This window comes from Peromyscus leucopus, chromosome 7 (assembly GCF_004664715.2).
Source record: "Peromyscus leucopus breed LL Stock chromosome 7, UCI_PerLeu_2.1, whole genome shotgun sequence".
Classification (NCBI taxonomy): Eukaryota; Metazoa; Chordata; class Mammalia; order Rodentia; family Cricetidae; genus Peromyscus; species Peromyscus leucopus.
Window position 1 is genome coordinate 73,092,439 of NC_051069.1, and position 20,058 is coordinate 73,112,496.

At 40.6% G+C, this 20,058-nt stretch overlaps 1 protein-coding gene across 2 annotated transcripts in view; it reads left to right on the forward strand.

Annotated features, from left to right (window-relative positions):
* The window catches only part of Bckdhb (branched chain keto acid dehydrogenase E1 subunit beta), a 192,116-nt gene that overhangs the window by 60,589 nt on the left and 111,469 nt on the right, over positions 1-20,058 (forward strand). Inside the window, exons 6-9 of one of the 2 annotated variants that reach the window (XM_037207810.1) lie at positions 128-236; positions 14,712-14,809; positions 14,901-14,954; positions 17,035-17,145. In XM_037207810.1, the coding sequence (XP_037063705.1) occupies positions 128-236; positions 14,712-14,809; positions 14,901-14,954; positions 17,035-17,145 (372 nt within the window). The remainder of the gene's footprint in view (positions 1-127; positions 237-14,711; positions 14,810-14,900; positions 14,955-17,034; positions 17,146-20,058) is intronic. The other variant, XM_028875486.1, reaches the window with a different exon arrangement.

The following is a 20,058-nucleotide window of genomic DNA, read 5'->3' on the forward strand; positions in this document are numbered from 1 at the left end:
TGCTTAAACTTTGTAATTTAAACAAATACCCGGGTCTCTAGTTGAATTAGTTACCCTTGGTTAAGTATCAACCCCTAGAAATGGGTCTTCTGGGGATATATTCTACTAAACTTGTTTGTTTTTGCAGGTGGTTATACCCAGAAGCCCTTTCCAGGCCAAGGGACTGCTATTGTCATGCATAGAAGATAAAAATCCATGTATATTTTTTGAACCTAAAATACTTTACAGGGCAGCAGGTAAAGCTTTCTTATAGTTTGTATTTGTGACTATCCTTATATTCTTTTACATAGTTAATTTTCTCTTCTTTTTAACATTTCCCCCTGAGCTTGTTTTCTACTTTCCTTAAGGATAGATTGGGTTCCGTGACATTCAATTTTGTCCTTAGATGTAAACTTCAGAGAAACCCATGGAGTTAGACTTTGATTGTGGAATGTAAAATGTTAACAAGCATGAAAGATCATGCTCAGTTTTGTTTAGTCCTTGGGGCTTGAGTGGGAAAGTGAAGGCACTTGTACTTCATGACGTTGAAAGTCCCTGTTAGATAAGTGACCCCGAAGGTCCTCTACGTCAGGGGACTCTGTGATGAAGCGGGCACTATTAACAATGTGCTGTGGCATCAGGTCTCCCTGGGGGTCTGTCACAGTCAACCTAGATGCGTGGTTGCTCTCCTTTTAGCTCACAATCATAATTCTATAACCACACATCTGTGACTGCTTATTTCTCAGCTGTAATGGAAAATTTAAATATCAAATGATTTGTTGTATCTAAAGTGTATTTCCTACCTCCCACCCCCTGAATTCAAGAACATTACTTTGGCAAATCACTCTTGAACAGTTACATTTAAAACCACACGTTTGTGTTGTGATGTAATTTATGTACCATAAAATGCACAGCTATTGTGTTCGGTTTGATGGGTTTTTGACAGCCCCATATATTCATATAGCCACTATACAAAACAAGATGCAGAACATTTTAATCACTCCTGCAGGCCTTTTCCGGTTTGTTTTCTGCCTGTCCATTCTCTCAGCTCTAAGTCTAGTTGCTTTCTGATTGTGATTAGATTAGCTGTTCATGTTTCTGGGCTTTGTGGAAATGGAGTTTCACGTATATTCTTTGTGTTTGTCTCCTTTTGTCCAACCTAGTGTTACAGAGATTCATCCATGCTATTGCCTGTGTCTAGTTCATCTATATTGCTGAGTAACAGTCTATTGTGTGAATAGCCATTGTTGATTATTATTATAATTGTGATTATACTGCACAATTGTGTACAATAGTAGGGCATTATTCAGAGAATGAACATTGTCCTTACTTTATGAATAGTTATTGTGTATCATTATTATTACTGAATATATTTGTTATTATTGTAAGAACAATTATTTCTACTGAGGAAAGTGGGTTACTTCCTCTCCCTTTAGCAAGCTAATGACCTTTGAATAATATTATTAATATATTACACTTCTAGTTCTGGCTATTAACCTGACTGTTAATGAGTTAATTAGGAAGTGCATCTTGGTTATGAAGAACAAAGGTACCTGAAAATCTGAGGCATATACAGTTTTGTTGGCTAAGTATTACCTTAAGTGAATAGTCATTGTATGAATCCACTGTCATTCATTGAAGACCCATGCACTGGGTTCCTATTTCACTTTATCCAGTCAGTTTTTGAAAACTGACTTGTATGGTATTGTTAGGAAAGAGCGATTTCCCCCAATCTGAAGTATTATTGATTACAAAATTCCTGAAATTAAGTTTTTTTAAAAATTTTTAAATTTTTTTTTTTTTAATTTTTAAGGATTCTAGACATAGACTTCCTTGGGAAGCTAAAATGTCAGTCATCTAAAAAAGCTACCTGTTAGCTCTAAAAAGGAAATCAGTAGATATAATTTCAGTCTATACTATATCATTTCAATTCATGTATCTATGTATTCCTTAGGCAGCATGTGTCTCTTGATAGTGAAGTATTCATTTATTTGATCACAAGTGTTTTTACTTTATATGTCTCTGGTCTCATATGAATTGTCCACATAGGTTTATGTTTCTGTCTTAGCTGTGTAGGAGAGCTTTTGTTGTACATCTAAAACAAGTGCAAAGAACATAATTTCATTCCTGAGGACAGTGCTTTGATTCAACATTGGATAGGGAGGAGAATCAGTGGTTCTCAGTGAACTTGAAGTGTAAAGTTACTTTTGAATTTGTTGACATGTTTTCTGCGATTGATAAACTGTACTGTTCATGGCATCGGGCCCAGTGGAATTTCCCTACCTACTTTCCAGATTTCGTTTGAACACTGAACAAACGTATCTCTCAAACCTTAAGTTAGTTATATTCTTAGTGACTAAGCTTATGCCATGTGATAGAGTGATGTATTTTTGTTTCTGTGTAAAATTTAGGATCATGAGTCATGGCACTTTGTAACAAGTTCACCCATTACAGATCTATAGCCATATATAGTTTATACACAGAATAAAAATAGCAAAAATGTTCCCCTTTCATTTCCTTCACTCCCAGCTCCATTCCTTAGTTCCAGTTCTGTGTATTTATATTTATCTTCATAGGTGACTAGGTGGAACATACTTGCTTATGCATAAAACATAAAAGATAAGTACTTTCCTGTAACTTGCTTTGCAAAATATTTTTCTATAAATTTACCAAAATCTATAAATGTATAATCTGTATACTCAAGTAATAAAGAGCAAGCTATAAATTATGCTACAAATAGATTTTCTTTATATTTTAATTCTTTGGGAATTTCATACAGTGCATTTTGATCATATTCATCCTCACTCCTGCCCACCTTCCCAATCTTGTGATTCTCTTACCCTCTTAAGGGCCCATCAGGGCCAGGCGGTGGTGCTGCACTCCTTTAATCCCAGCACTCGGGAGGCAGAGCCAGGCAGATCTCTGTGAGTTCGAGGCCAGCCTGGTCTACAGAGTGAGATCCAGGACAGGCACCAAAATTACATGGAGAAACCCTGTCTTGAAAAAAAAAAAACAAACAAAAAAAGAAAAGCCCATCAGGTACAATTTGTGATACTTCCATATTCCTGGGTATGGGGCTATGCACTATAGCTTGGCGGGCATACCTGGGGCCACACCCTTAAGGAAAACCTTGCCCAGATGCAATCAATTGACAATAGCACTTTTTTTTTTTTTTACGGTGGGGCCTCTTGAGCCATACATCCATCAAATAACTTTTCCTACTTGCCCAATATTTGGATATATCTCTGTCAGCTCACATAGGTGTAACTGATTTTTACTTCATAAAATATATACCATGTCCTTACCTTTCCCCTGCTAATGAAACATTGAATTGCTTCTGAATTCTGGCAGTTTTAAACGGTGTTGCAAGAAACATATGTTTACCTGTGTTTAAGTATGTGGGAGAAGGAAATTATGTCTGTATTAAAAATTCTCTGTAGAAAAATCTGTAAATGTATAGTCTGTATACTCAAGTAATAAAGGGAAAGCTATAAATATTCTACAAATAGCTTTTCTTTAAAATATATTTCTATTAGTTCATTGAGAGAATTACTTCATTAGTAGAAATAAATAAAAATTGTTCTGTAAATGAGAAGCTCACAGAATCTGGACTAAGTCCTTTCCTGCCTTCTTTAATCCCTGTGTATGCTTTGGTTGCATCCTGGTAGTGTGGAGCATGAAGTCAATAGCACCTTGCAGTAATTGTTTTCCAGGGGCCAGTAGTTGCTATTGCTTCTCATGTACAAATATTAAAACCAATACCTGTTCCCTACTGAATAGGTAGCCACATCTGAAAAAGTTCCAGAAAGCTGGATGTGGTGGTGCACACCTAGAATACCAATACTTGGGAAACAGGAATGGGGATTGCTGTGAGTTCAAGGACAGGCAGGGATACATAGTAAGCACTTCTAAAACCTTAATCAACATGCCAAACAAAATTCTAGAAACACCAGAAACCCCCTCTTGACAATGAGGTCTAAATGGTTGTGGGGATGTGGAAAGGGGTGAGAGATGAATGAGGTATTCAGTGGTTTACCAATCTTCAGAAGCAACTGTCGATCGGGCTGTACCTCATGACTGTACCTCATGCCCCTGAGTCTCTAGGGGCAACTATTTAATTTTTTTTGGATCCAATTTAAAAAGTGATGTGTCACTTTTTGGAGAAATATGGATACCATGATTGTAACTGCACAAATGACTGACCCAGAACTATGTTGTAAATGTGGAGGTGTCTTATGCATAACCCAATTTATTATGCTTGGGTTTTGTTTTTATGTGTGTATCAAGGTGGTAGACAGAAAAACTCTATGTCTAATTTTCCTTCTTCTTCTCCCTTTCTCTGCTTTCCTTCCTTTGTCTGTGTGTGCCTGTATGAGTCTCTGTGTACCACATGCCTGCAGAGGCCAGATGAGGAGCTCTTGGAACTGGAGTTACAGGTAGTCAGCAACTGCTTGATGTGTGTGCTTGGATCCACAGCCAGGCCCTCTGCAAGAGCATTAGAACTCTTAATCACGGAGCCATCCCTCTAGCTCCTATTTTTTTTTTTAAAGTAAGAACAGAATTCCACTGGGCAGTGGTAGTGTGCATGCCTTTAATCCCAGCACTCGGGAGGCAGAGTCAGGCAGATCTCTGTGAGTTCAAGGCCAGCCTGAGCTACAGAGTGAGTTCCAGGACAGGCTCCAAAGCTACACAGAAAAACCCTGTCTTGAAAAACAACAACAAAAAACCAAACCAATCCAAACCAAACCAAACCAAAAACGAACAGAATTACTCAAATTAAAATTCTGAAAAGATGCATCAATTTATTGGTGCTTTTTTTCTTACCAATTTACAAAACAGTGATCCATTTTAAATTGGCAGTTAACATAATTTTTTTTGTACCTCAATTCTTGTGTTAAGTCATTTTTCTTCCCAGCTCTATTGCTGATGTAATTTAGTGTTGGTTGCGGCTGTAATTTAGTGTTTAATTTTTTTCTTTGCCAGTTTCCTTTGTGTGAAGTTCACATATTGCTCCTTGCTATAGAAAATCCATTTGAAAATAAAATTCAAATTTAAATATTTATTATCTCTTTGAGAATTTCATACATTGAATTTTGATTATATTCGTCCCCTCCCCCAACCTTTTCTTCATCCATCCACTCATTATTGTTGCCTATACACTGTTAGGTGTGTGGCCACCCACAGGAGCATGGGAGACCTGCTGGGGCCACACCCTTAAAGAAAGCTAACCCTCTTTCCTTCGGCATCTATAAATTACCAGTAGATCTTCAGCTATGGATGGGACTTCATGCCCATTTCTCCAATTCCATGCTGGGGTTTGGTCTTATTTGAGCTTGCACAGGTTTTGTGCATGCTGTTCCAACCTCACAATGGTTGTTCATGTGTGCCACGTCTATGCCACTGCCTTATTGTGCCTGGAAAACCTTGTTTCCTTTTATCTGCCACCTCTGCCTCTTAGCTTTTCAACGCCCCCGAGCTTTGGGAGGAGGGTCGTGTGATAGAGATGTATGTTTAGGCCTGGGCACTCTGCATTCCCTCACTCTCTGCGTCTTGAGTGGTTGTAGCTCTCTGCTTTAATCATCTTGAGTGGTTGTAGCTCTCTGCTTTAATCACCATTGATTGCAGAAAGAAGCTTCTTTGATGAGGTTTGAGAGAGGCAATAATCTATGGGTAGAGTTGAGACTTCATGAAGAGTTGGCTCTGTACTGTTCTGCATTAGCAGAGTAATGTGGTGGTATTGTGTTCCCCAAAATATTGTGCACCCTAATAAACTTATCTGGGGTCAGAGACAGAACAGCCACAATATTAAACATAGAGGATAAGCAGTGGTAGCACATGCCTTTAATCCTAGCATCCCAGAGGCAGAGATCTATCTGGATCTCTGTGTGTTCAAGGATACAGCCAAGCATGGTGACTCATGCCTTTAATCCCAGAAAGTGAGCCTTTAATCCCAGGGAGTGATGGCAGAAAGCAGAAAGGTATATAAGGCATGAAGACCAGGAACTAGAAGCTTTTACCTGGTTAAGCTTTTAGGCTTTGGAGCAACACAGTTCAGCTGAGAGGCATCCAGTCTGAGGAAACAGGATCAGCTGAGGAATTGGCAAGGTGAGGTAGCTGTGGCTTGTTCTGTCTCTCTGATCTTCCAGCATTCACTCCAATAACTGGCCTCAGGTTTGATTTGATTTAATAAGAACTTTTAAGATTCGTGCTACAGAGTAATAGTGGGTTCCCCTCTGGGGTTGATGACTTGTCTAGCCATGGGTTCTTGGCCCTGATGACTGTGCCACGCATGGGTTCCATCTTGTTGAACAGGCTTGAAATCGAACTAGAAAGTGGTCGGCTGCTCCCATGCCGTGTGTGCCACTGTTGCGCCAGTCAGAGTGTCTTGCCAGACACGTTGTAATTTAGCTCATGGGGTTAACAACTGGATTAGACTGGGTTTTAATTCATTCCTCTAGTAGCGTGCATAGCACTTTCTTTGCTAGCCAGTAAGGATTAAGCTTCCAGGTCAGTACCTGCTTGAACTTTCCATGTTCTGTGACTCAAATATATGCTATCTTCAGCCATAGAGTCTTGCCATCAGTTCTGGAGGGTGACTAAGAGCAGTGGCAACAATCTGTCAAACTTGGGAGTCTATAGGACCCAACTGGCCAACAACTCTGATAGAAGTATCCCATTCCTGACATTGGGTTTTTATTGGCTAGTGTCTTAGGGTTTCTGTTGCTGCAACAAAACACAATGACCAAAAGGAAGTTGGGGAGGAAAGGGTTTATTTGGCATACACTTCCACATTGCTGTTCATCCCTGAAGGAAGTCAGAACAGGAACTCAAGCGGGACTGGAACCCAGAGGCAGAGGCCATGGCGGGGTGCTGCTTATTACTGCCTTACTTCCACAGGCTTGCCCAACCTGCTCTCTTATAGGACCTAGGACCACTTGCCCAGGGATGGCACCGCCCACCGTGGGCTGGGCCCTCCGTGTTGATCACTAGTTGACCGAATGCCTGCAGCTGGATCTCATGGAGGCATTTCCTCAACTGAGGCTCCTTCCTCTCTGATGACCAGCTGGTGTGTCCAGTTGACACACAAACTGACCAGCATAACTAGCTTGTGGTGGTTAGTGGGGAGACTGTTGTCCCAGTCAAGTGTACCTTCATTTCAGTTGTTTTCATATATGAAAATGTTTATATTTCAGGAGGCCCCTGCAGTAGTGTTTTGTGTCCTTTCTAGAAAATCTTTAGTGTCTGTCCTCTCTACTGTTTCCTTCATTTCTGTTTCAAACCCCATTTAACTCTTCTTGTTCCATTATTCACCTTCCCCCAGGAGGTGCTGTGTTCTTCCCTCCCTAGAAAACTCCCCTCCCCATGAACTTTTACTAATTTTTGACATCTATGTGGTACATTTACACAATGGGATAGTCAACTGTTAAGAAAAATCAATTTTGCGGGTAAATGGATGGAGCTGGGAACAGCCATCCTATGTGAGGGAACCCTGGCTCAGAACTACAAACCTCCCATGTTTCCTCTCATTTGTGGATGGTCGCTTTGAATCTTCAGATCTGTGTGTGTCTCATTTGGAATACCCAAAGGAATTCAAGTGTTTTAAAGAAAAAGGAACAATTGTCGGTACAATTGATTTGCTAGCACGTTTGCTGACCTAGTGAGTGATGTAACACACTGGTGATTGCATGGAAAAAATTACTCCAAGAGTAACCGAGAAGATTAAACAGGTTGTAGACACGGTTAAAGTTTACTGCACTCCGTCTTATGAAGTATCAGTCCTGTGAAAGCTTTTCTTTGTCATGTTAAACAAGACCAGAAAATTTAATGAGGCTTACTGCAAGTCTTACAAAGAGCAGATAGGTTCTGTTACATCACCGCTGCCTTTGCCGCACATGCTTGCAGTCATCTTGAGAAGCTCTCTAAGTTGCCTGATGCAGAAAAGCTGTAGATATGGAATTTTTTTCTGTTAAATGATTATTAAAAATTATTTTAGGAGCGCTTTCTCTCTCTCTCTCTCTCTCTCTCTCTCTCCCTCCCTCCGTGTGTGTGTGTGTGTGTGTGTGTGTGTGTGTGTCTCAGTTAAAGTGTTGCAACCAGGAGGAACTGAGTTGTATCACCAGAACTTATATAAAAATGCTGGGTATGGTGATGCGTGCTTGTTATTTCAACCCTGGGGTGGAAGAGACAGGAGGAGCTCTGGGGCCCACTGGCTAGTTAAGTATAATTGGTGAGCTCCAGAGTAATGAGAGACCCTGACTCAAAAGAAGTATATTGTGTTTCTGAAGATGACACCTGAGGTTGTGCTCTGGCTTCCACATACATGTTCATACATGCACATGTATCTACACTACACACATGAACACACACACAGACACACACACACACACACACACACACACACACACAAGTGATATCAGGTGCATTTAAATTGGAAAAGGTATAGACTTTAGTTCCAAAGTAATATTGCCATTGAATTAGAAACAATAGGTTTTCATGACATTTCAATGGTAAGAAAACATGGCCTTCTGAAATAATGGCATTGTATAAAGACACTTACAATCTTAAATTCATTATCTTATATATAAAAATATCAGCATGAGAAGTCTTCTGGTCACATGTTAGATATTTGCTGATTCTTGGAATGTCTGTTCCAATGGCTTTTGTTTAATGGCAAGGTTTCAAGGGAATCACTATCTGGCATGCAGGAAGAGCATGAGACACACTTCCAACAAAACCACACCTCCTAATAATACCACTCCCTGTGGGCCTATGGGGGCCATTTTTATTCAAACCACCACATGCCACTGCCTGGCCCCCATAGGTTTGTAGCCATAACATAATGCCAAATGCATTTAGTCCAACTTCAAAAGTCCCCATAGTCTGTAATAGTCTCAAACTTAAGAGTCCAAAGCTCAAAGTCTCTTCTGAGACTCATGCAATTCCTTAACTGTTATCCCTTATAAAACCAAAATGGAAAAGCAGGCCACATACAAATATTCTTCTCCTCTGAAACCTCTTGAGTCAGGTCCCCATAGTTCCATTCACCCTCAGCACCACTGTCTTCCATGCTCCTACTAGTATGGCTCATTAAGCCCCACTTAAAGGGGTCAACTGCTTTTCTAATCCAAAGACCCAAAGGCTACATTCCTCCAAACCAAAGCATGGTCAGGTCTATCACATAAATACCCTAGTCCCTGGTACCAACTCCTGTCTTAATTAGGATTTTATTGCTGTGAAGAGACACCATGACCATGGCAACTCTTATAAATGAAAACATTTAATTGGGGCTGGTTTACATTTCAGAGGTGTAGTCCAGTTTCATCATGGTGGGAAGCATGGTGGCATGCAGGCAGACATGGAGCTAGAGAAGGAGCTGAGAGTTCTACATCTTGCTCTGAAGGCAGCAGGAAGAGAATGAGACACAATTCCTCCAATAAAGTCACACCTACCCCAACAAGGCCGTATCTCCTAATTGTGCCACTTCCTATGGTCCTATGGGGGCCATTTTTATTCAAGCCACAGATGTCTGTTTAAGCACATACTTGGTTGCACACCTCCATGTCTTTTGTATCCTCACAGAATCCTTCTTTATTGTCTCTTATGTCAAGCATCTCTGTCTCCGAGATGTCCCTCAGTTCTGCCATATTTGGTGAGACCTCCTTGATTTTTATAAGCAGGCTGTTTCTTTCTAGATTCCCAGAGTGGCTGGTGATATGTTATCAATGTCATGTTTTTATTTCTTGGCTAATAGTATCTTTTATCTTTATAGCTCCCAGAGAAGGTTGTGTTTCTCAGTAGCATGAGTGGCTTCTTCATTTTTAATTTTTAAATTTTTTTTGTTTTTTGCTTTTTGGTCCAACATTTTACTTGAGGCCTGGGATATATTGGGTGCTTGGTCATTGTTAACTGACTGCATTATGCATAGTGTGTATATTTTTTGCATTTTCTTTCTTGCAAAGCTCTGTTTACGATGGTTTATTAGAAAGAAAACAGGGAGAAAAAACATTGGTATGGAAAATTAAATGAGCTATTTGGAAATAAAATGAACTTATGCATGCCATGAATCTGTAAGTGAACATGTGTGGTGCATGCAAATGTTTTCTCACATGCAAGCAAGTGTGGAGGTGAGAAGTTTGCAGTATACTTTTATGAAACCTGCCCTGCCTAATGATTTTTTGTGTTCTCTGTTTGCCTTGATAATGACTTCTTACTTTCTCAGTTGTATAGTCATCATGATGTATCTGGTACTGATCTCTCTGTGCAGTGTTCGCTTGGCTGTGAATGTAATCAGCATGAAGGAGAGGGGCGTGGATTTAGTTGCTTTCCATGCTCTGAGCATATGTGATGCTCTTTAGCTCCTGATGCCAGAGTTCAACTCCCGTTGCTTGCCCCCTTTCAGAAAGCACGTAGCTACAGGGTAGGAACGCACACTTGCTTGTTTGAAATGACCGTCTCCTGGAATATGTTACCATTTAAATGACTGTAACTACAAAGTACCTGTCATCTTCACTGACTCTTCTGGCTTGGCTCATTGATAAATGAGCATATTCAAGTTGCACTCCTGCTTTCACGTGCTTAAGATTAAACTGATGCACATCTGAAAAAAAACTTTGAAGAGACCTGCTGCATTCAGCAGGGCGCCAGGGACTGACAGGACTGGGCTGGTGAGGTAATGAAGTAATAGTGTCTCTTCTACATAGACACAACATACAGAAAAGCTGGGGATTGGGAGGTCTGAGCTCTTGGATGGAGAAATTGCAGCACCCTGAAGCTCAGTGTGTTTGTTATATACAGTGGAACAGGGAGGTGGGGTTATTACATATGGGTAAACAGAGAGGCGGGTCTATTATGCACAGCTGAATAAGGAGGCAAGTGTAGCTAATCTCCATAGGATTAGTCTGTGTAGGGGAGTAATTTTCAGGCTAGAAACACCAGCGGGAGGCGTAGAAAGTATAAAGCCAGTAGAAATTTTCTGTACACACATCAGCATTCACACTTGGAGCCGAGGAAGTGTTTGCCGTCCCTCCGAGCCTTACCTGGGGAAGACTTTGGCACTCATGTGGCTGAGATATTGGTCCTTGACATTCACTCAGGATTTCACTTGCTCCCTACAGAAGGTCTACTGCCCCAATTTGGTCTTAATATGCCTTTCCCTGAATAAAATTCTCTGTATGATGGAGAAAGAGAGAGAGAGAGAGAGAGAGAGAGAGAGAGAGAGAGAGAGAGAGAGAGAGAGAGAGAATGAGAATGGGGGAAAGAGAGACAGAGACAAACAGAGAATATAAAGCATTGTTTGCCATGCTGTTCCTTAATTGCTAAAATAATGAGGACTTATTGTTCTTTGTAATTTTTTTAAGACAACAAGGCAGTCCTTGCTGGCAACTTTTCAATGAAGATGTGCCAAGATTCCAACCCATTCATGTAAGTGTGCCAGCCTCAGAGTCCTTATTCCAGGGATTTGCTCTTCACCAGCTGACAATTGATTTACAAGGCAGGAAGACAGGGTTCTTGCATGCTGGCCACTGACTCACAAGCAGAATGGAATGTGTGCTAGCTCCATGCCTTTTCTGCTGGCCTGTGAGCTTGCTGCTAGAGCATGAGGTAGTGGCAAAGGGCCAGGGTGCTGTCTTTGGCAGGGCGTCCTCAGTGTGGTCTTGACTTTCATGATGGTAACTGCCTAGTAAGCAGAATATAGTACCGTCGTCAAGTATGTCTCTGTATCTGCCCATTTCTCCATTTGTCTGTTCATTTCTCCATCTGTCTGTCTGTTCTTCCGTCTATCCATTTGTCCATCCATCCAATATGGGGTTAGTGAATAAACTAGAGTTAATCTCTGAATGGGTTGTGTGCAGTTTCAGCTGATATCACCTTCTGTAAAAGAACAGATACTAAGTATTTTAGGTTTAAGGTCACTTCATCTCTGTTGCAGCTACTTAGCTCTGCTGTAGGGTAAAAACAGCCATGTTCAATACATAAATAATTGACAAGGCTGTGAGCTCAAAGACATGCTCTTTAAAAATAAATTGTAGACTATAGTGTGCCAATCTCTAAAAGTATCTGATGTGACATAGTTTGATACGTAATAACTTTTAAAAATACCCTAATGCTTGTAAGTTTTCTGCTACTGTTTTATGTCTTGGGTTTGTTAGCTTAATAATCATCTGCTTTGAGATTTACCTATGAAAGAAATTTTCATAGGTTTTTACTATTTTGTTATTTATTTACATATATTAATTATTTAAAGACTATGTGACTTCCTTAGGTACTGGTTGCTGATATGTGACTGGATTGGAAATAGCACAAATATATACACAAGGCATGGCAATCATCAGTAATACATCAGTGGTATTAGTGTTGGAGCCCATTTGGGTTTCCTGGTGGCTTTATCTAGCAGGTCTGCATAGAGAGGATGACTGGACCACAGGCCTGAGTACCAGGCACTTGGCAGTGTCTACACTTGGCTGTATCTTGCAAGAGGGGAGGTCTTTGCTCTTTCCCTTGGCATTGTCATAAATAGCCCTTTGGAATAAAGTTCTGGGCTGGTGGATTTGGACTCAGGCCTTCCCGAGGCTATCCTGTGTTTTCTGTCTTTCCTCTCATCGTCTAGATATCTCTTTCTAGCTAATATTTCTCACTTCTCCCTACTCAAGAGTACCCTGGGTCGTAAAGATAGCAGCTGGTCTACCACATATTAGCACTATTCAGTTTAACATTTTTTTAAACTTATAAATATGGCTTGAAAACTATATTGACTGGAAAATATGGTCAAGATGCATTGCTGAGAAATAACAGAATGTTGATGCAGTTTTCTTTTTTAGTAGTGTGTACAATGTAATTCTATTTGTGAAAGTAGAAAGGCAAGGTGTTTGCATGTGTGTGTGTGTACTTGCATACTGTTAATATCAGAGGAGACCCTAAGTCAGAGTTCTGAGTTTCCAAACAGATGATGTCAACTCACATACTATAAGTAGAAAACATCTATTGAAGGATTTTTGAGTAGCCCTTTGTTCTTTGAAGTGGTTGGTAACCATGTTGCAAGGCTGTGTGTCTAGTAGCCATTCTTAACATAGTGGTTTCTGCAAAGGTGCATTAGTAGTCCTGCTTGTGTGCTGCACTGCAGTAACTGATATCAATGAATCTATAGGAAGGACTTTAGAATTATTCTCAACACTTGCTTTTCCTTCATTTCTTCAGCTTCCAAATTAGAATCTGCAGATCAGCAGAGAGGTTTGGGATATAGCTGCAAGGGAAGCTGGGGGTGGGGGCGGGGGTTGCTTGTGTAAGTCAAGAACCTGTTTCATAAGAAGGAGAAGAGAATCAAATGTGAAAGCGGATCTAGGAAAAAAAATGGGTGCTGTGTATTGATAGCTTCTGGGCAATGCTGTTTTAGAGATTGGGAAACAGAGGCAAGGTTGTATTTCATTTTCTCCTTTTTGATCTTTGAATGCAAAGCAGAAGTACACAGATCAGTTTAATGTAAGTAGGGGTTAAGGTGAGAAAAAAAAAAGTAGCAGTTTTTCCTAGCACTCCTATCACACTGCTGCTCTCACAGAAGAACCTCAGAGCTTCTAAGCTGGGCAGATCTGTCAAATGCCTACTTAATTTCCTTTAAAAATTCACCTGACAATTTCTTGTGCTTGATTGCATAAAAGAATCATAGAATTGTTTCCCCTGGGACACCAGTGGATTAGTCTTGTCTCTTTGGCCTGGTGGAACTGATTTGGTTAATCTTTGTGAGGTCTGTAGGGTGTTGGTCGCTTTTGGGTAATATTGTTCATCGATGCACAGTACAAAAATGAAACACAAGTTTAATCCTACTATGCATTTCCCCCCACTATGTTTCAAATGTTCATAGATTTCTTGCTTGAAAGAAAACTGGTCTGAAATAGGGTTTTGGCAGATTTGTTAATAATTTTTAAGCTTCTTTTAAAATTAACTTTTTAATTATTCCGTGTGTGCAAGACACAGCATGTGAGGGCAGGGCAGAGGACAACATTCTCCAGGTGCTTCTCTCCTTCCGTCTTTCTGGGGGTTTTGGGAATTGAATTCAGACCACCAGGCTTGTGCTGCAACAACTTTAACGTGCTGAATCGTTTCACTGGACCCACATTTATAAGAATTTTAAAAATATCAGTTTTAAATTTATGCAAAAAGTACAAAATACAGAGAATCCCATCCACCACAGTCCATTTCCTTTGCCATTATCTTACTGTTGTATGTTAAATTCTTGTACTTAGCCAATACTGATGAGTTAAGTTGGACTAAAACATATATCGTTAAGATTTATTCAGTTTTAGCCGGGAGGTGGTAGCACACACCTTTAATCCCAGCACTCAGGAAGCAGAGGCAGGTGGATCTCTGTGAGTTTGAGGCCAGCTTGGTCTACAGAATGAGTTCCAGGATGGCCAGGACTGTTAGACAGATAAACCCTGTCTTGAAAAAAAACAAAAACAACAACAAAAAAGATTTATTCAATTTCTATCAATAGATATATTCAATTTCTCACCTCAGTCTTTCATGTTTCAGGGTAGACAATGTATTTCATATATTGCATGTATTTATCTGTGTAGTGATGTCATGGAGCTATATAATAAAATTTATATTTTACATAAAGCTTTCAACAATGAGATCCTGTCACAGTGAGATTTTTATAGTCTTTAAGACACAAATGTCATGTGAGGGACATTAATTAACAGCAGTTTTTTTTTTTTTCTCTCTCATTATGTGTTTAGTGGAACAGGTCCCAGTAGAACCCTACAAGATCCCCCTGTCTCAGGCTGAAGTCATCCAGGAAGGCAGTGATGTGACTCTGGTTGCCTGGGGCACTCAGGTCAGTAATTGCAACCACCTGCTGAGCCCGCACCCACACTGTGCTGGGAAGTTTTTGTTTGTAATTCTGTTGTGTTCTTTACATCTCTCAGATGAAGTCTCTTGGTGCTGATGATGTTCATCCCCACCTCCAACTTTATTCAGGTGTAAGTGACAGATAAGAATGATTCGAGGTGGACAGCACGATGATTTCACATGTGTGTATACTGTCAAATGGTGACCCCAATCAAGTTAATCAATAGTTGAAGTTAATCAACAGTGCGTGCGTGTGCGTGTGCATGTGTGTGTGCAGACTGAAACATATGATCTGCTCTGAACAAATTTCAAGTAAATGATTCAACCTTTTTTTTTTTTTTTTGGTTTTTTGAGACAGGGTTTCTCTGTGTAGTTTTGGAGCCTGTCCTGGATCTCACTCTGTAGACCAAGCTGGCCTCGAACTCACTGAGATCCGCCTGGCTCTGCCTCCTGAGTGCTAAGCAGGGTTTCATTTATGTTTATTTTTGGCTGATTTTCTGCATTGACAGTTTCATACCCGTATGTAATGCTTTCTGATTACGCGCATTCCCTAACCCTCTTTCATCTCTCCTTCATCCTTGTTGTTGCCCGCTGCTTTATGCCCCTGAGTCTCATTCCTTGATTTGTGACTTTGGTTTTGTGACCCATTTAATTTAACCACAGGGACATCCGTGTGAGCAGTGGATTGGAACTATTGATTGGAGCCTGGTGGGGTCACCAGTCTGAAGGCAGAGTCCTCCTTCCCATAAATCTATCCGTAGGCAATAGTTTCACAGTGAGATGTGGGGTCCCCCAAACTCTTCCTCCATTCCTGACTGGCCATTGATGGGCCTATTCTTGTGGAGACCGAGTGTAGCCATCCACAGCTGTTCTAAGTTCATCGTTTCAATGGGGTGTCCTGCCCGGAAGGTGGTGTTTTTACATCCCTTCTCTCCATCTTGCAGCTCTTTCTGTCCCCTCTTCCACATTGTCCCCGAGCCTTAGAGAGGGTCGGATGTCTTACCAAGGGCTGAGCACCCATCTGTCAGTTATCTTCTGTACCTTGAGTAGTCATGACTGTCTTTAAGCAGAGTCTTAATGTTGCCCGAGTCAGACCTTGAACTTGCTGTGGAGCTGATGACGATATTGAACTTCTGATCCTCCTGCCTGTACCTCCCAACTTCTGGGATTACAGACTCTTTTGCCATTGTGCCCAGTTCATAAACAGCACAATTTTATTAGCTTAGTCACTATGCTGCACATCCACTCCTCGGACTTCAATCATTTTGTGACTGGAAGTTTGCAGTAATGCTTTCTGGGTGGAGGTGAGGTGCCTGTTCAGTCATAGTGTGATATTAGCTGGGTGTCCACAGCTGTGTCTGTTAGGAACACCTCTGCAGCTCGTATTGCATATCCATATTACATGCTGCATTGGTACCTTTCTCATCCTACCTTGTGCTCCCTCTTTCGAGGGCTTTGCTGGGCATGTGGAACATCTCTCCCATGACCCAGTGATGGAATTATGCATCTTTCTCTTTCCTAGTGATAGTTTCATCTGATTGGCCCCAACTGGAACATCAAGGCTTGGCATCATAATTCTCTACTTCTAGGCCAGCTTTTTCTCTTTCTTTTGAACTAGTTGTCAGCCATCATGTGTGATACTGAGGATCGAACTGAGGTGTCCTGCAAGAGCAGCAAGCACTCCTAACCACTGAGCCCTCTCTCCAGGTCCGGTTCCAGTTATGAAACCTAGCACTTATCGCTTACTAGTTGTGGATACTGGCTACTTTGTCTATGCAACCTTTTTGTCTTTAGCTTTTGGGATAGATTGACTTTTTTTTTTCCTTTTCAGTTTCTTTAGCTATTTGTTTATTTTTAGAACTCTTGTTATGCCATTTTCCCCCCTTTAAATGTCTGGTGGTCTGTGGGTTTTCTCTCTGTATGCTCCCTAGCCATCCTGCCTTTGCCTCTGACTTTATTTGCCTTTTGAGCTTTTGAAATGAGTATCTCCCCCCTGTTCCTAGCATTTCTTTCTAACTGATTTCTAGATATTTTTCCTTGATTGTTTCCGTGACACGGGGATCAACATACCCAAAACACATTTCTGAATTCTCCCCGGCAGATCATTTCTCCAGCTGCAGAGAGTATCACCGTGAACGATGCTGACGTCCAACTAGACTTCCAGGTCTGAACTGTTTTAGTTATTCTCTGTGTATTTCCCCTCCTTTTCAGGTTCATGTCATCCGGGAAGTGGCTTCCATGGCACAAGAAAAGCTTGGAGTGTCTTGTGAAATCATTGATCTGCGGACGATTGCGCCTTGGGATATGGATACAGTTTGCAAGGTACAAGTCTGTAACTGATGCACTGTCATTTTCTTAAGGCCTTATGTCAATTTTTTCGAATGTTTACAAAGAACCATTTTGAATTTGTGAGTGGTGTGAGCGTTTTCAACTTGTTTCCGACTTTTGACTTGTGATATGATTGGACTAGGTGCTGTGTAGTGAGCTTGGTGTTCCAACAACCAGATACCGTTAGACTGTCTCTATCCTCCTGTAGTTTTCTCTGTTTAGAATATCTCAAGATTGTTCTTGTAGGCAACTCAGATTGAATCTGTGAGAAACAGAATGTGCAAAGAGGGGGTGTCAGGGCCATTGGAGTTACCTGTGCAGCTAACTTTTCATGGGCTAGGTTTAGCAAGCTGGGTTTGATTTAGTAAGGTAAATAGTTTGGCTCCATTTTGAAATTCTTTTCTCTATAATTAATCACATTATTATTTAGGAAATAGCTCTAGTTATATCCCCTTGGTCCCATGGACCATAGATTGAATATTACATTGTGTGTTTATGGCTACTCAGAATTATGGTTTCTGTTCTGTATGTCTATAGAATAGATTGCTGGTGCCCTTATTACTGTTCATTGACATAGTTGTCTTTGAAGAATAGAGCTGAATTCTCAGATACTTGTTTACAACTGGTATCCTCCACATTGATGTCTGTGTGGTTTATAGTGCATCAGTTCTCACGTGAGTGCCCAAGGGAGTGCAGATCTTCTGTTTTGTGATGATCTTATCTAACGAAGCCTAGTTAACAGTTACAGGTATTTGTCCTTTTTCTGTATTTGCTGCTGTAGCAAATAAATCCTGAGACTTAGAATATTTCATATTTACTATTTTTAAAATTTAAGAATATTGTTATTAGTTCTTTGAGAATTTCATATAATGTGTTTTGATCCTACTCACCCCCAAACTCTTCCCACATGCTTCCCTTCTCTGTATCCACTCAACATTGTGTCTTTTTTAAATTACCTTTTTTACGATTTGAGATTATAATATAATTACATCATTTCTTCTATCCCTTTCTTCCTTCCAAATCATTCCACATAGCCCTCCTTGCTCTCTTTCAAACTCATGGCCTCTTTTTTCATTAATTATTGTTACATACAAATATGTATATAACTATATAGTCCCAAATATATAAACACAACCTCCTCAATCTGTATAATGTTACTTGTATGTATGTTTCCATTGGATTACTTTTCTATGGAGAAGACTATTTCTCCTGTTCTTTGTATTCCTTAATTGCCTGTAGTTCTTGGTCCTGAGTTGAAGCCTCGGGCTTTCCTCCATTCTCATTAGCATGTCTATTGTCCTTGTTCAGTTCACATTTGGTCTGTCATGTTGGTGAGATTTTATAGGTGTAGCTACTGACATTATTGGGAGATACATTCTTACAGTAAACTCCCTCTTCTTCTGGCTCTTACAATCTTTCTTCTCCCCCTTCCACAATGGTCTCTGAATCTCAGGTGTGGGAGTCGTTTTATAGCTATCTGTTGGGACTCAGCTTCACAACTCTGCATTTTGATTGGTTGTGGTTTTCTGTAATGGTCTCTGTTAGGATTTAGTGGCAGAGTTGGGGCCAAGGTGTGCTGCAAAGAGATCACACCAGGCAACAGATCTCATGTAAGAGGTTTATTGGGAGAGGGGAGAGTAAAAGACTGCCTTGGATTGGGGACATGAGAGAAAGAAAAAGAGAGAGAGAGAGAGAAACAGACAGACAGACAGAGACAGACAGACAGACAGAGACTGAAAGACAGAGAATGAACAAGAGAATGATCTGGCATGGCAGGGACCTTCTTAAGAGTTGGCGACTAGTGATGATGTAGCTGCTGAGTGGTTGAGTCCCTGAGGGCAGTCTCTTAAGAGCATCTGATTTCTAACAGTCTCCATCTATGGCAAAGAGAAATTTCCTTTATGAGGGGTAAGGGTTACATTTTTCTATATGTGTAAGGACAAATATTTAGAATGCAGTTAGGGATTATGCTGGTTTTGTAAAGTGGTGGCTGTAGATTCTCCTCCAAGATCCATGACTTCACTAGCCCTGGATAGTTGGCTAGGTCTCCAGTACCAGGCATGGCTTCCTTCTTGAATGGGTCTTTATTCCAATTAGAAGAGCTGTTGGTTACAGCCAAGGTATGTGAGCCCGTACTGCACCCTCAGGGCTCTCATTCCACGCTGGTTGTTGTGGTTCATAGGCATCATAGCTGGGTCAACTGTTGGTTGCTTCTCTTCTTTGGAAGATGGCGTGGTGCCTCCCGGTGCCACGGAAGCTGGTCCTCAGGGAGGAGACATTTGGGTCAGTTTTAGCTCAGGGGCCTGTCTTTGTTTCTGATGTGCACGGTATCTTCAGCAATGGGAACTTTCCTTCCCCCTTTGTGGAGCAAGCAAGCGCAATAGTAATGCTTTGGGAGTCCCTTGGACAGCCCTGACCAATGACGCAGAAGAGGGATTCTTATGTCTGGAATTGGACTTCTTTCTGTTAAATGATTTTTGGCTCATGGAGGAAGTATTGTCAGCACAGATGAGAAAATTTCATTTAAACAATATGTATATTTATACACAGACTTATATGTATTACAGGTTTTTATTGATTTTTTTTTTTTTTTTAGGTTGTTAATTCCTTAGGACTTTCTGGCTCCATTTTTGTTGTAAAGAGCTCACAGTAAAGCCAGCTGGGCCCAGGGCTTTCTTTATATATGGATAGTAAAGCCATGTGGGCCCAGGGCTTTCTTTATGTATAGTTACTGGAAATGAACTCAGTTTCTCACACAGATAATGACAATTAAGGTTTTCTTTTTATTTATTAATTTTAAACAGTTTTGTATTTTTCTAGGAATTTTATCCAGAGTTTATTCATGAAACTGCTGGGATTATTTAGTCTGTTTATATTTATTTAATTGCTTCTATGTGAGTTTACATC